The sequence below is a fragment of the Condylura cristata genome, unplaced genomic scaffold (genome assembly GCF_000260355.1).
Source record: "Condylura cristata isolate star-nosed mole 26May11 unplaced genomic scaffold, ConCri1.0 scaffold00024, whole genome shotgun sequence".
Classification (NCBI taxonomy): Eukaryota; Metazoa; Chordata; class Mammalia; order Eulipotyphla; family Talpidae; genus Condylura; species Condylura cristata.
The window spans coordinates 9105240-9119053 of NW_004567125.1; the positions used below are offsets into that span (position 1 = coordinate 9105240).

At 42.6% G+C, this 13814-nt stretch overlaps 1 protein-coding gene across 1 annotated transcript; it reads right to left on the reverse strand.

Annotated features, from left to right (window-relative positions):
• Positions 1–299: 299 nt before the first annotated feature.
• Positions 300–1157, reverse strand: CRP (C-reactive protein, pentraxin-related). Its single transcript, XM_004688079.2, has 2 exons — positions 1094–1157; positions 300–945 (listed from the first exon to the last, which is right to left on the reverse strand). The coding sequence occupies exons 1-2, from the start codon at positions 1155–1157 to the stop codon at positions 326–328; spliced, it is 684 nt and encodes a 227-aa protein (XP_004688136.1). The 3' UTR covers positions 300–325.
• Positions 1158–13814: the final 12657 nt, after the last annotated feature.

The following is a 13814-nucleotide window of genomic DNA, read 5'->3' on the forward strand; positions in this document are numbered from 1 at the left end:
GACTTATCTTATCTTTTAAATAAATCATTTCTCCTTTCTGGTCCTGATTTTTCTCATCAAGATGAAGGTAAGGGTTTATGTCTAAACTCGTTTCAACTTAAAAAAAATTAAAATGAAAGCAAAAACAGCTGCAAATCTGAATCTTTGAGACAAGTTTTCCCACTGTCGCTCACAACCTCCCAAGGCAGACATTTAAAGTCTGTCCCTTGTAGAGAGGAGAGTAGAGCCAAGAAGCCAAGGGCAGTGTCCACATGTGGACCCCTCAGCATGTCTGAGTAGGGGGTCAAAAACCACAAGTTCTCACTGGCACGAAGCACTGCAGGGTTCAAAACAGGGCCGCAGGCCACAGCTGAGACCTGGTGAACACCTCCCCGTGTGCTTTATACTTCAGGGCCCGCCAGTTCAGGACATTAGGACTGAAGTTTCCACCAGCGTATATGGTGCTAATCTCTTCTGGTGACAGCACAGAGTCCCACATGTTCACATCTCCAATGTCTCCCACCAAAGACTGGCCTTTATCAAAGCTCCCACCGAAAGAATCCTGTTCCTGCCCTAGGACGATGCTGGCATCTGTCCCCACAGAGAACCCTTTATTCAGACTCCTCCTCACCCTGGGCTTCCCGTCCACCCAGAGCTCTGCAATCCCAGAGGCCGACTCCCAGGTGGCACAGATATGCACCGGGTCTGTAGGGACTTGAAGACTCGGGAATAAGACTTCATCCCCACCCACTGCAAATACATAGCCTCTCGTCTTAGACCAGTACACAAGGATTTCGTTGGGTTGCTTCTTGGTGGCGTAGGAAAAGATGCTGTAGTCACGGGCCACATCGGTGTAAGTGTACAGGCACACGGTGAAGGCGGTGAGTGGCTTCTTTAGCTCTGCCATCAGGATCACAAAGGAATTATCTGACTCTCTGGGCAACACAAAAGCTTTTTTGTACATGTCTGTAACACAGAAAACATAACAGACATGAGAGGTGGTTCAGATCCCAAAGAGCTTTCACACACAGCTAGAGTTGGAATTGAAAATAAATTGACTCTCCTCCACTAAACACACACACTCACACACACATATCTATCCAGATGCTCCCACCTGTCTGGCCAAAGGCACAGGAAAATCCAATCAAGACCAGGAACCAGCACACCAGCTTCTCCATAGTCACTCCTGGGTCGGGATTCACCTGCTGGTGCCTGCGTACTCAGACACAGAAGTCCTGGATGCCTTGCTCAAGACCTGTCCGATCCCACATGTATTTATACCCCCAGCAGTGGGCAGTAGGGAGTCAGTGTTACCCAGCAAATGAGGTTCCAACCCCACCTCCTGCAACTGTGTCCAGGGAAGGATGGGCAGCAAAACCATTCAGAACAGAGAAATCAATGTGGGTTATTTATTACCAAGTCACCCATTTTTTTGTGACTGAAGATGAAGACACTCCCAAGCACTCCACTAAGCCTATCTGTTTGCAGATTGGGAAATGGGGAAAACAAACAAGTCCTGCACGGAGACAGGACAAATTTTTCTTAGTTAAAAGAGTATGATAGTAAGAACTCCCCAGTCCAAGGAAAGGTGTCTGCTCACAAATGTGCCATATGTCAGCACTTCAGACAGCTGCTGTCTATTTTTTTCTGCTCTCCTGGACTGCAAACCTCTGGAAAGTGTTACTGACAACTTCCACTTCCCATTTCCCGTCCCCTCCCAGTCCATGCTAGACTCCATCAAATAGTGTTTTCTAAACATGTACAGCTTATCAGTAGGTCCACTTGATATAAATGGAAAACTGATCAAATATGGAGCTTTAGGCACCTAGCTACTTCTCTTATGTCAGACTCTGAGTGAGGCCAAGATGACTTGATCATCGACATATAGATCAATTGGTAGTCAAACATCACAGCTCAAGTGGTCCCAAGGTCAAGAAAATTATGTATGTAGATTGATGCAAAACCAGCAGTTGCATCTCTCTTAAGAGAAAGAGGAAACATTTAGACCTATAATTTATGGATAATAGCATTACCTTCCTAAAAGGCAAAGCCTAGCACAGAGTGGGGCTCAACAATGTTAATGGGTGAAATGATGAAGAAATACTAAGGAAATGAAGAAAGGGATAGCAGAAAAGAACAGAGAGGTTACATTTAATTCACAGTGGACTGCACATGAGTACCAATATCTTTATCCCAACTCAGTTCCTACAAATGACAGAACACATATTATTTGAAGGGTAAATTAATATAAGACCAAGAAAACAAAGAACAAGTTCAAGAGCAGAATAAAACATGGGGGACCCAGAAAGCAGAACAATTATGTGGCTAGAGGAAGTCTTAACCCAAGATGTAGGCAGCGGTGGGCCACAATGAAAAGGTGACGTGTTTCTGAGGTGCTAGAGAATAGTGTGAAGAACACCGAGTGGTGGAGAGAATGATTAGAGAGTCATGCACTGTCCCTAGCTTCTTAGTCAAGCATTCAGACCAGGGGCCATGGCCTGCCATAGAGCAGTGAGAGATAGAACGCAGCTCCAGGAGGCAAGACACACCAAAGGAAGCCTTCAGCTCCCACATCCAGAAGACAGGTGACTGGCCCATGGGCCCCATATTCCTCAGAATGGCTGGTGGCATCCACCGGCAAGCGGGACGAAAGCAGGCAGTGGAAGGGGCACCCCTCAACAAACACAGGAACACTCCTGGTAAGAAACAGAGTTAGTGAGTGCTGAAGTTATTTGTTGCAAAATATAACTATAATATTCAGAGCATGTAAAGCACAGGCTCTAAAAGACAAAAACTGTATGGCTCAAAACTATGTTCGTCAAAGAAGACATTTCAGAAGAAAGCTTGGAGATTGGAAGTAGGAAAATAATCAAAGAAATAACAGAGACCTTTCCAGAGTGAATGACAAGTGTGATCAAATCAAAAACACCACCAAGTCCCAAGAGGACTGCGTTAAATAGATCTGTGTCTAGCAATGACCAGGAGTTTGACAACCGGGATAAGGAGAAAAATGGGAAAACCTTCAAGTAGCTGCATATGCTTCTTAGAAAGGAATAAGAATCAATGAATGTTGAAAACTGTCAAGAAAAAGAATAGAACTTAAGAAGAATAAAACAAAACAAAGCTACCTGACATTTTAACAAGTTAGCACAACAACCCAAGCCAAAATAGTACAAGAAAAGAAAACGTAGGATCAATCTTATCTATGACCAGGAATGAGATTGATGCAAGAATCCTACATAAAAGATACACAAGTCAAATCAAAATACATTTTACAAATCTTTAAATATCACAACTCAGGAAAGCTATTCAGCAAACAAGACCAGGTAGATACAAGCTCACACACCCACTGGACACCCATTTTCAGGAACACTCGGCCTCCACCCTGCCCCACCCCCCAGCCATTCTAAGGCGGCACTCACAGTCCGGCAGGGAGAACAGACTCTGGGAGTAGAACCCTCCCCTCCCTCCCCTCCCTTCCCTCCTCACCCTACCTCTCCACTCCCCACCACCCCGCTCCTTGAACATGGTTCCTGCGGTGTGGCTTCTCCCTGCTATGGTGTGAGTCAGTGATGCAACAGCAATGTGACAAGACAACATAGAATTCATAGAATTACTGGGGATTGGGGGAAGCATCAATCTTTCCCCTGGAGTGGCTGGCACCCAGGGTTAAACTGTAACTTTCGCTAAATGCCTCTACAAGTAGAGAAAGGATGAGCCAAGAAAACACTCATGGCAAGCCAGCCATGAGTGGGGAGCCATAAGTGGGGAACCTGCCAGCCCCCACCCCTCACGCCACTCACCCATACTCCCATCCCCACCCTCCATCCCCCACCACCTTCCCATCACTACCACCCATACACACCACCCTATCCCACCCCCAGCAGAACTCTGGAGTTACTCCAATCTTACAGTTACATGGACAGGTACCTGAATGGTTCCCATGGGAATTAATTGGGCCAGCACTTTGGGGAATGGGCTCCTGAGTGTCAGTTATAGTATAATTAATATTTGCCTCCCAAGGGTTCTCCTCAGAAACACAGGGAAGTTTGAAATCAGAACCATCAATGTCATTCATACCACTCAGAGATTTTACTAGCAACATCAAGTGATCACTCCAATACAGACCACCAAAATTTAGAAAATGCAGCACTTGTCCATCCGTTGTGAAATTTTAAGAATAAATAATATTAAAAACCTATGGCAGGCCCTCCCTGGTGGCACAGCAGGTTAAAGCACTGCACTAAGAAGTTTAAGCCACTTCCCCATGAGTTCGATTCCCACCTGCCCCGGAGGAGATCCCCATGGCGAGGCAGACCTCTCCTGACCCGCCCGCTGCTCCCCTCAGCAGTGTACTTCGTCAATCTGTCTGTTCTGCTCCCCACTCTGTCTCTGGTGAATCATCCTACCCTCCACATCTCTGGCTGTACCCCAGTTCTGTATGAATAAATAAATAAATCTTCAAAAAAAATCTGAAATATTAAAAAAAAAAACCTATGGCAAATATCATACTTAAAATGAAATTTGAGAAAGTTTCCTTTAGAGTCAGGGGTACAGCCAGATGCCCTTGCCAGCCCACTGCTTTGTCCACCCCAGTGCAGAGGACAAGGAAAAAAGTGATCTGGTGAGTGAAGAAGTTACAAGGATATATGCACATGGCTGCCCATGCTAAAAATCAAAGAAATCTACCCACCAACTATTAGAATCAGCAGGAGTTCAGCATTTGTGTTCGTATGAGATAATCATCAAACACATTTAAAATGTTCCTTTCCCACAGCAGAAATCACTCAGGAAACACGGCATGTAACAGCACACACCCACATCACATCTGAAAGTTAGCCTAGTGGAATAATTAAAACATTAATTAAAAATTTATAAAATATTGGCCCTCCCTGGTGGTGCAATGGAGTAAAGCACAGCACTATGAAGTGATCCGCAAACATTGGCGCAGGAGTTCAGTTCCCGACCAGTAAGGTGACCCACATGGTGTGGCAGACCTCCCTGATCCACCCACTGCTCCCCTCAGCAGTGTATTTCAACCAGCCTGTTCTGTTCCCCCGTCTGTCTCTGGTGAAGCCTCTCAACCCCCACACCTCTGGCCGGTACCCCAGTTCTTTTATTCATCAATAAATAAGTCTTTTTTTAATCTATAAGATATTATCAAAGGGCATAAAATGAATAAATGGGAGAGCTAACCCCTCATCCATCCAGTGACCCAAAATCATAATACCACTGCTCCCCAAATCTACGCATATGTCCCATTAACTATAATTCATATAGAATAAACTCATATCCTATAATTCAGTCATCCTTCCAGGACTGTAAAAACTATTTAAAAAAAAAAATCTCCCTCAGAAAGATGTCCAAGAAAATTTGTCACAGCATTGTTTGAAGTTGGAAGCAGGAGAGGAGAAATGCAGATGTGAGAAATGCATATTCATATGGAGGAATAGAATTCCTCCATGAAAGAGTGAAATGATATATTACACCCTCCTGTGCAGCAACACAAGTGTGTGGAGGCATATTTGGCCGCAAGTGATTGGCAAACAAGAGAATGGTGTCACACGATGCAGAGGTCAGTCACTCGCATGCCATCTTCCCTAACAGGCTAACACGTGAAGCAATAACGAAAAATCCTTAGTAATCGATGAAGATCTTAATGAAAAGGCTCAAAGCATCAGTGAAGCAGCAGCTGCTTGGTGGCTTCAAGCTCAGCTCACACTCTGCAGCATTCAGCTCTGTCATGATGCCCTAAGTGCTAATGAAAAAAAAAATTATTGATGATTAAGTGATCAGATTTTAAATTTTGATGATTCCAACATCTATTGGAAGTGATAGCCCTCAAAGATACACTTCTCCGAGGAGGCCAGAGAGCCCTGGGCTGAGGCTGCAAAAACATTGAATCTGAAAAGCACTGGGATGCTAATCACTTTGTTGGGATTGCACAATTGATGTTAGTGCTCCGGTGTGCTAGCATATAGGTTTGGAGTTGTCTGCCCCTAATTATCTATGGTTCTAGTTATCCCACAGTGCTGCTATTTTTAGCACACAATTATGCAGAACATGAGCATTTTCAGGAATGCATATATCACATGATACCCAAAAGAAATGCCTGCATTTCAAACAGGGTGAATCTTAAAACAATGTTGAATAAAAAAGGCAGGTGATAAAAGCTATTTCAATGCTTCTCTTACTCAGCTTTTAAAATTCAAAACAGTAGTGTGGAAAGTATAGAAATATCTATTTTGCCTATAAAGTAATTGTAGATGAATAATTCATCCTAAAAAGCCACAACCCCAAACCAATAAGGAGAAAAGCATCAGACAAACTCCAATTGACTTTCTATGTCTACCCAGTGTTCCACAAACTAAGTGTTCAAGTTGTGAAAAACAAGGGAAGTCTGAGAAACTGTCACAAGTCAGAGACATGAGAGACGTGATCACTAAATTCTATGGGAGCATTCTATGGAGTAGAAAACAGCACATTCATGTAAAACTGGAGAATCCATTTACTAGTCCTGCACCAAGACTGGTATTAGAGCTTTCACCATGTGACGAAAGATATTAAGGATAGAAAAATTGGATGAAGACCATCTAGGGACACTCTGAATCACTTTTGCAATTTAACTATAAATCTAAAATGATTGCAGAATTTAAAACATGTATTGAAAAACTTTACTCATTAAAAAAATATGTAAGAAAGACAATATAATTCCATTACTCAACAACATCTGGGACAGGGGATTAAGGTTTATTTATTGAGTTTTAGTTTAAAAAAATATGATGCAAATTACCAATTCTTGGTAGGATCATTTCTCAAAATAAAAAACGTAATATAAAAGGGAATGATTCTAAAGTTAAAGGTAATCATTAAAAGATCATATGTACATCTCTCAAGCCATTCAAGAAAGAAAATGCAAGGGTTGAAGTGTAAGGAAGTTTGTAACTGTATGCTCTTTTCCATCTGGGTTCTGAGCCAATTGAGAGAAATTAAGAAGTCAGACTGCCAGTGGTCAAAATATTGACTTACAACTGAAAGGGTTTGGGCTGAGGACACTGGCTTAAAACTGACCCCAGATGCAACCTTCCTGATCCAAGTGATGCTGGACAGAGGATCCTTCGTGGGGCAGCGCATGCTGTCAGGCCCTGCAGATCTGAGAGCAAACCAGCTCGTGCACAGACATGCACCCACACCACACCTGCACACACTCACATTCTTACACACTCACATCTTTTATAGTCACATACATTTACACATTCGCATTCATCCCCACCATACAGTCACATATACTCAGATATACTCCCCCACACACACATATACTCATACACTCACACGCACGCATAACTCTTTCTTGCACACACACAGGGAGAAGTGCAGGCAGACATATGCCAGGTTCCTACCCCAGCCTCATCGCCAGGACAAGTCTCTCCTTCCAGCAGGGGTGATGGCACCCTGGAATCGACTCTCCGTAAGAGTTCATGTGAGGGCTGATTTCAATCCACCAAGAAGCGCCGTCAGAAGGTGAGGTGAGCTGCACCAGCCACCCAGCAGGGCCCACCCCTCCCCTGGAGACACAAGGCCCTGGATGCTTCTGTAAATCTGTTGCCTGCATAGAGGAAAGCAGAGATGAGAGTGACTGTTTCACCCAAAAATACCTCCATTTTTTTCGCTTTTACCCAACAGGGCCCAACCAATGTTCTTGTAACCAACATGAGGTGCCATCCCCAGAGCCCTTTATAAATTCCCCATGACTACTAGTGGTCCATGTTTATTGTGCTCCAGAAGCTTCGAAATAGATCAGAACAGCAGATAAATTAAATTTCCTGGAAGACCATACTACCACCAAGTCTACATTTCCCAATTCAAATGATTTTAATCAAATTATCCAAAAGAGCTCCCTCAAAGACTTCTGCAGTGACATGAAATGACAATCTTAAGGTATGTTAGTAAAAAATGTCAAACAACATATAGATGCCCCAAATTGAAATACAAAATCTCTTCATTATTAAATTTCCAGGGAGTGTAGACTCCCAAATTCAATTGCCTTATATGTAAATTCCAAATTAGAGCCCAAAGTTAAATTGTCTCACACTTGTGAGATAAAAAATCCAAAGAAATGAGACTCCAAATTCATTCTCCCTGATTTCGATGTCTCCTTATCTCAGCTGAAGTCACACAGCACAGCCATGATGGTCTCACTCTGTCAGCATTGCAGCCTGACCCCCTGCAGAACTGAAGGAGCCCCTCCAGCGAAGACCACAAAGGGTTTCACAAAACTGAGCTTTCAAAGGGAATCACAGCTATGACCCAAAACAAGCTGACACCAGATTCCCCAGTCAGCTCCCCTGACATAGGTTCATCTCCCCAAAACACCACAGAGTGTTGCCCAAGGCAAGAACACAGATTCCTCAGTGTATGAGAGAATGAGAACAGCTAAAGCAAAGCTTAGTTTGAGCTTCACAAGAGACCAGTGAAGTCAAATTGATGTCAGTTGTTCTATGTCTCTGACCTATAGACACATTTGGGAGAAATCTCAAGAGGTTAACTTGAAGTCGATGGTCCTATGTATGTAGGAGAGAGAGCCACCATGTACACGCTCACCGGGGCATCCTGGGCTGTCCTCATCCCAGGAATCTGCAAGGTCGGTGGTGCCTACCACCAGGCCTCACTTGATGTATCAGACACAGAAGACTGTGTCTGATAACCCTGAGGCGCTCAGCTGGAGATATAGTTCTTACAATCTACACAGCAGGAATGTTTGGACCTGGGCCCCAGAAACTGCTGCCAAGGCCACCTCCTGAATCATTCAGTCCATGAGACCCTCTTAGAAAGGGTGTTGCCCCATCGTTACACATTTCATCTTGATAACACCCAAGCAGATTTCTTAAATGAAGTTAATGTTGATGCTTCCAAAGCTTATCTGAGGGGCCAAATACATATTCAAGAAAGTATTTGCTCAGCCTTTGAATGTTCCAGGTCATTTTCTTATATAACTAATAGAGCAAGGAGCAACATCAGAGATGACTAAATTTAAATAATAATAAATGGATAGGTAGGTGGATGGATGGATGAGCAGATGGATGGACAGACAGACAGACAGATAGAACAAATATACTTGCTTGTTGTCAAGGTTACTTAAATATAGGCCCGTTGCACTGTTTCCACATATATCACCATTCCTTGTACAGAAATCTTGGCACCTGTACTGCTGGGCATGGTGCACTGTCTCCCACTGCAAGGCTTATTTCTCTACAATGAAGTAATCTGGTTATGACTGATAAGCAAAGGCATGAAGTCAGCGTAACATGGATGTTGTTTCTCAGCCAGTTGCTATTTTTCACGACCAAGTCACAGCAACTGTCCCGGGGTCCACTGACGAGGCAAACATGGCCAGCTGGAAGAAAGCAGAGCCAAGCGCTCCTCCTCTCAGCCCTTCTGGCCACGGGCCCATCTCAGATGTGCCTAATGTGCCTTCCGTTCTATTTTGGTGTGTTGTTGCTCTGTCTTCATAGCTCAGCCTTCCCACCGTATGAGATTTTTTTGAAGGTAATCCCATATATATAGTATCTATCTTAATTTATGCATGGTAATATTGAATAGTTTTATGAGAACAGTTCTTAACATCCGACCAGTAACTGGGGAATCACTGGACCAGCTGCAGAATCAAGGCATCTCCTCAGTCCTGCTGCTTACTGCTGTTACCCTCCACATACATTCACAGCTCATTTTGTTCCCGTGTGCTTGCTTCCTAATCTGGATGCTACCTTTTCCAGCTGTTACAGCCAAGTTTCAATATATGACATAAGTTTAGCCAAGCAGGAACACCCACAAGATATTTGGGGACACAGATTTTTCCAAGGAGTCAGTGTGTAGATCTTCAACTTCCTGGCAAGACTCTCCCAGGGTTGGGTATCTGCATACATTGCAGTGTGTCAGATGGGTCCTTCCTACTCCCACTCATGTTAGCAAGAGAAAGCCATACACCAGATGCATCAGGTTTTGAAAAATACATCATCCTCTTATGCAAATGTAAGAAGAAAGTCTAATAAAGTTAATGGAATGAATTTTGGTATTAACACTTAATTATGTACTTACATCCAAAACCCAATCCCCAGGTTCACACACCACACCTTATAATACCGTTCCACACAATTTTAACCTCACACTACATGGGATTACTGAAAATTAAGTAATGAGAAAGATCATAAGTAGTATGTTATCAGACTTGAAAAATTTATTATAAAACTTGATAATCATATTTAGTCTACATCATTTCAATCTGGACATTACTGATTAGTAATCTGTATCACAAGATTTTTACATAATTTTTTCCTAGTGGTTTTTTAATTGTCTTTGGAAATACAAGTCTAAGTAATAAGATGTAGTCCCTGAAAATAGAAAATTAATAATTCGTCAAGAAAATATATATTGTTATTGACATGTAAAATTAAAACTTGGTTATAGATTGTGTTATAATGAAAAATATTGTGATGCAAATTTTTCCAGTATCTGAATGATTTAAAATTTATTACTACTACTCTGCCATAAAATTTCACCTTTTAATATAATTTTTTTTCTTTTCCTGTCTTCCATCTCACCAGCATACTTAAATGCGGTAACGTATGGAAACCACTGCATTGCATACAATGAATGCTCACTGATTACAGTTTTCACTTTTTGTTTTGTGATTGTTTTCAGTTTCATGAGAATTATATTTTAAGTACTGTTGTTGATTTTAGGATAGTATTTGATTTCTCCTCTCAGGTATAAAAAATACTGGAATTGAGCATGTGATAGAATGAATTGTATCCCCCCACAAAAGATATGTCTTGAAGTCCGAGACCCCAGAACCTCAGAGTATGAGCTTGTTTGAACGAGGGGCACTGGCCCACACCCAGATGCAGCAAGGTAACCCCTGCTAAGAGTAGTACATCCAACCCCACCAGTGCCCCTAGGCGAAGGCTGAGGCTGTGCAAACACAGGGGCGGGAGAGGCCAAGCGACAACAAAGGCAGCCTGGAGCCTGCAGCTGCAGGTATGAAGAGCCGAGGCTGCTGGCAGATCACAGGTGCTGGCAGGAAGGATGCCCCTGTCGATTTCAGAGGCAGCACAGCCCAGCTGACACAGTGACTTCAGACTTCAACCTTCAGAGCTGCAAGATGACATATGTCTCTACTTTTCAGCCTCCCGGGTTATGGTCCTTTGTGACAGCAGCCCTGGGACATGAAAGCTGACCTTCACTCAAATTTGGTTTTTATTTTCAATTGCACTATCACTTTGTAGTAAAAAGAGACAGAATTTTATTTCATTTAAACTTTTTTAAATTGCCAGTCTGTGCCTCCCTTCTGATAAGAAATCAGTCTTTAAAATAACAGTCATCAGGCCCTCCCTGGTGGCACAGTGGGTTAAAGCACAGCACTAAGAAGCTAAAGCCACTTCAGCATGAGTTCGATCCCCACTCTGGAGGTGACCCACATGGTGCGGCAGACCTCTCCTGACCTGCCCGCTGCTCCCCTCAGCAGTGTACTTCATCAATCTACCTGTTCTGCTCCCTACTATGTCTTTGGTGAATCCTCTCACCACCCCTGCACCTCTGGCCTGTACCCCAGTTCTGTATGTATAAATAAATAAATCTTTAAAAAAAAAGAAACAGTCATCAGGGCTCTCCCTGGTGGCGCAACAAGTTAAAGCACCACATTATGAAGCTCTCTGAAGCTGCTACAGCACAAGTTCAATCCCCGGCCAAGGAGCTGACCCACATGGCACAGCAGACCTCTCCTGACCCGCCCACTGCTCCCATCAGCAGTGTTTTTCAGTATATCTGCCTGTTCTGCTCCCCACTCTATCTCTGGTGAATCCTCTCACCTACCAAACCTCTGGCCTATACCCCAGTTCTGTAAGCATAAATAAATAAATTTAAAAATAAATAAATAACAGTCACCAGAGATTTCCTATTAACAGTAAAGCAACAGTTTGGGGGCGAGGGATAGAAGGATTTATAAAAGACCCAACCTCTAATAATAATATAATGCAAGTTTTTCTACTTATATTCCAAGGGCCATCAAGGTAGGACTGAATGACAAACACCAAACAACTAATATAAGGAATCATACATATAATGTGCATTTTTTTTCTAGTAATAGCAACTCTGCTTTAGGACCTTCATCATAAAGCATGCTTAAACAAAATATGAGGAAATCTCTAATGCACATAATTTATTCCAAATACGTATAAATTAAATCAGCTAATTCTTTGGGAGTAAACTTATCAGTAAGGTTTAATACAGTTATCAGGTTTGGCTTGGAGACCCTTAAAAGAATTAGCATTGTTCACTCATATCACCATTTTTCTAGCAAAAAAATAGAAAGTCACACACAAGTGTGAAAGGTTGTAAGTCCTGATGCACCATTGATAAGTAAAAAGATTTTGCATACCAACTCTATCACTGCCATTAAATGAGTTCCTTATTCTGACATTCCAGTAATTTGTCCAATGAATAAAATGAGCAAAATAATAGCATGAGGCTGTATTACCCAGATACTGTCCTATGTACATTCCTGTATCATTCCATTAATCCTTACAATCCCAGTAGATACATTATCTCCAATTTACATATAGGGAAACTAAGATATGGAAATATTATTTACCATATTATATTAGAGATTATGGCAGATAGATCTCCTATGTCTTAGAGATAGAAAGTGCACAGATGTCTGAGTTCATAAACCATGTCTACGTTTATAGAAAAAAAAATGTGTGCAATGAACACTTTGGTTATGACATTTTTTTAAATTCGATTTACATTAGGAACATAACAGAAGGGGATCTACAAACAAAAGTTTGCTCACAACTGTCTGTGTCCTCTAAGTTACATGGCCTAATCTTAGAAGGGCCCACACTTAAGAGCCCACATAAGCTTTCAGGCTGCTGTCTCAAAATACTTTGTGAAAAAAGGACCCCACATTTCCATGTGCACTGAATCCTGAAATTATGTAACCAGTCCTGACCACCGCAGTGATTATGCAGAAGTTGTTTTACTTCTTGTGTCCCTGAGTAAGAAGAACTTGCTTTATCTTGGGAACATGGTTTTATTGATAAATAAGGTTTGGTTGCAAGTAAGTGGAGTTCAGACTTATAGGGAGTAAATGTTGCCACGTAAATTGTAAATAATACAAAATCAAGGGAGTTAGACCTGTATCTTTTTTAATTGATGTGTGAGGAAATGGGACCCTCACATTCCCGGCTTATCACTGCTTCAGAAGTGAGCTGGTTGCCCTGGGAATCACAATAATGTGTTTATTTGGATCGAATATGAAGCCAGACTTTTCTGACAGAAGAGTAGCAGATTGGTGAGACAATGAATGGCGGCTTTGCTCCTTGGACAAAGTAAGCACATGGCTGTGTTAGGCCAGGGCAGCCACTGGATACCCACAGCCCCGGCATGATTAGTGCCACCCTCACTCATCAGGCAGGAGAGGAGTTAATTCCACAAATTAACTGAGTGAAGTCTCCAGAGCTAAGATGTTTTACTCCTTCCCCAACTCCCTGCCCCAGAAAAAAGATGTACATAATAAATGGATGTTGTGAAATACTAGATTAACAATAGTGTATTTAAGTTCATATTCAGGGCCCTCTCTGGTGGCACAAGGGATTAAAACACAGAACTATAAAGCTCTCCGCAGCCACTGCAGCACAAGTTCTATCTCCAGCCAGGGAGCTGACCAACATGGCGTGGCAGACCTCTCCTGTCCCACCTGCTGCTCCACCCGCGGTGTGTTTCAGTGGATCTGCATGTTCTGTTCCCCACTCTGTCTCAGTGAATCCTCTCACCACCAC

Excerpts from the sequence above, each read along its gene's own strand:
- CRP (XM_004688079.2), bottom strand. The coding sequence starts at position 1,157 with ATGGAGAAGCTGGTGTGCTGGTTCCTGGTCTTGATTGGATTTTCCTGT. Across the intron at positions 946-1,093 it reads CTGTGCCTTTGGCCAGACAG|ACATGTACAAAAAAGCTTTT; the intron begins GTGGGAGCATCT and ends TCTGTGTTACAG.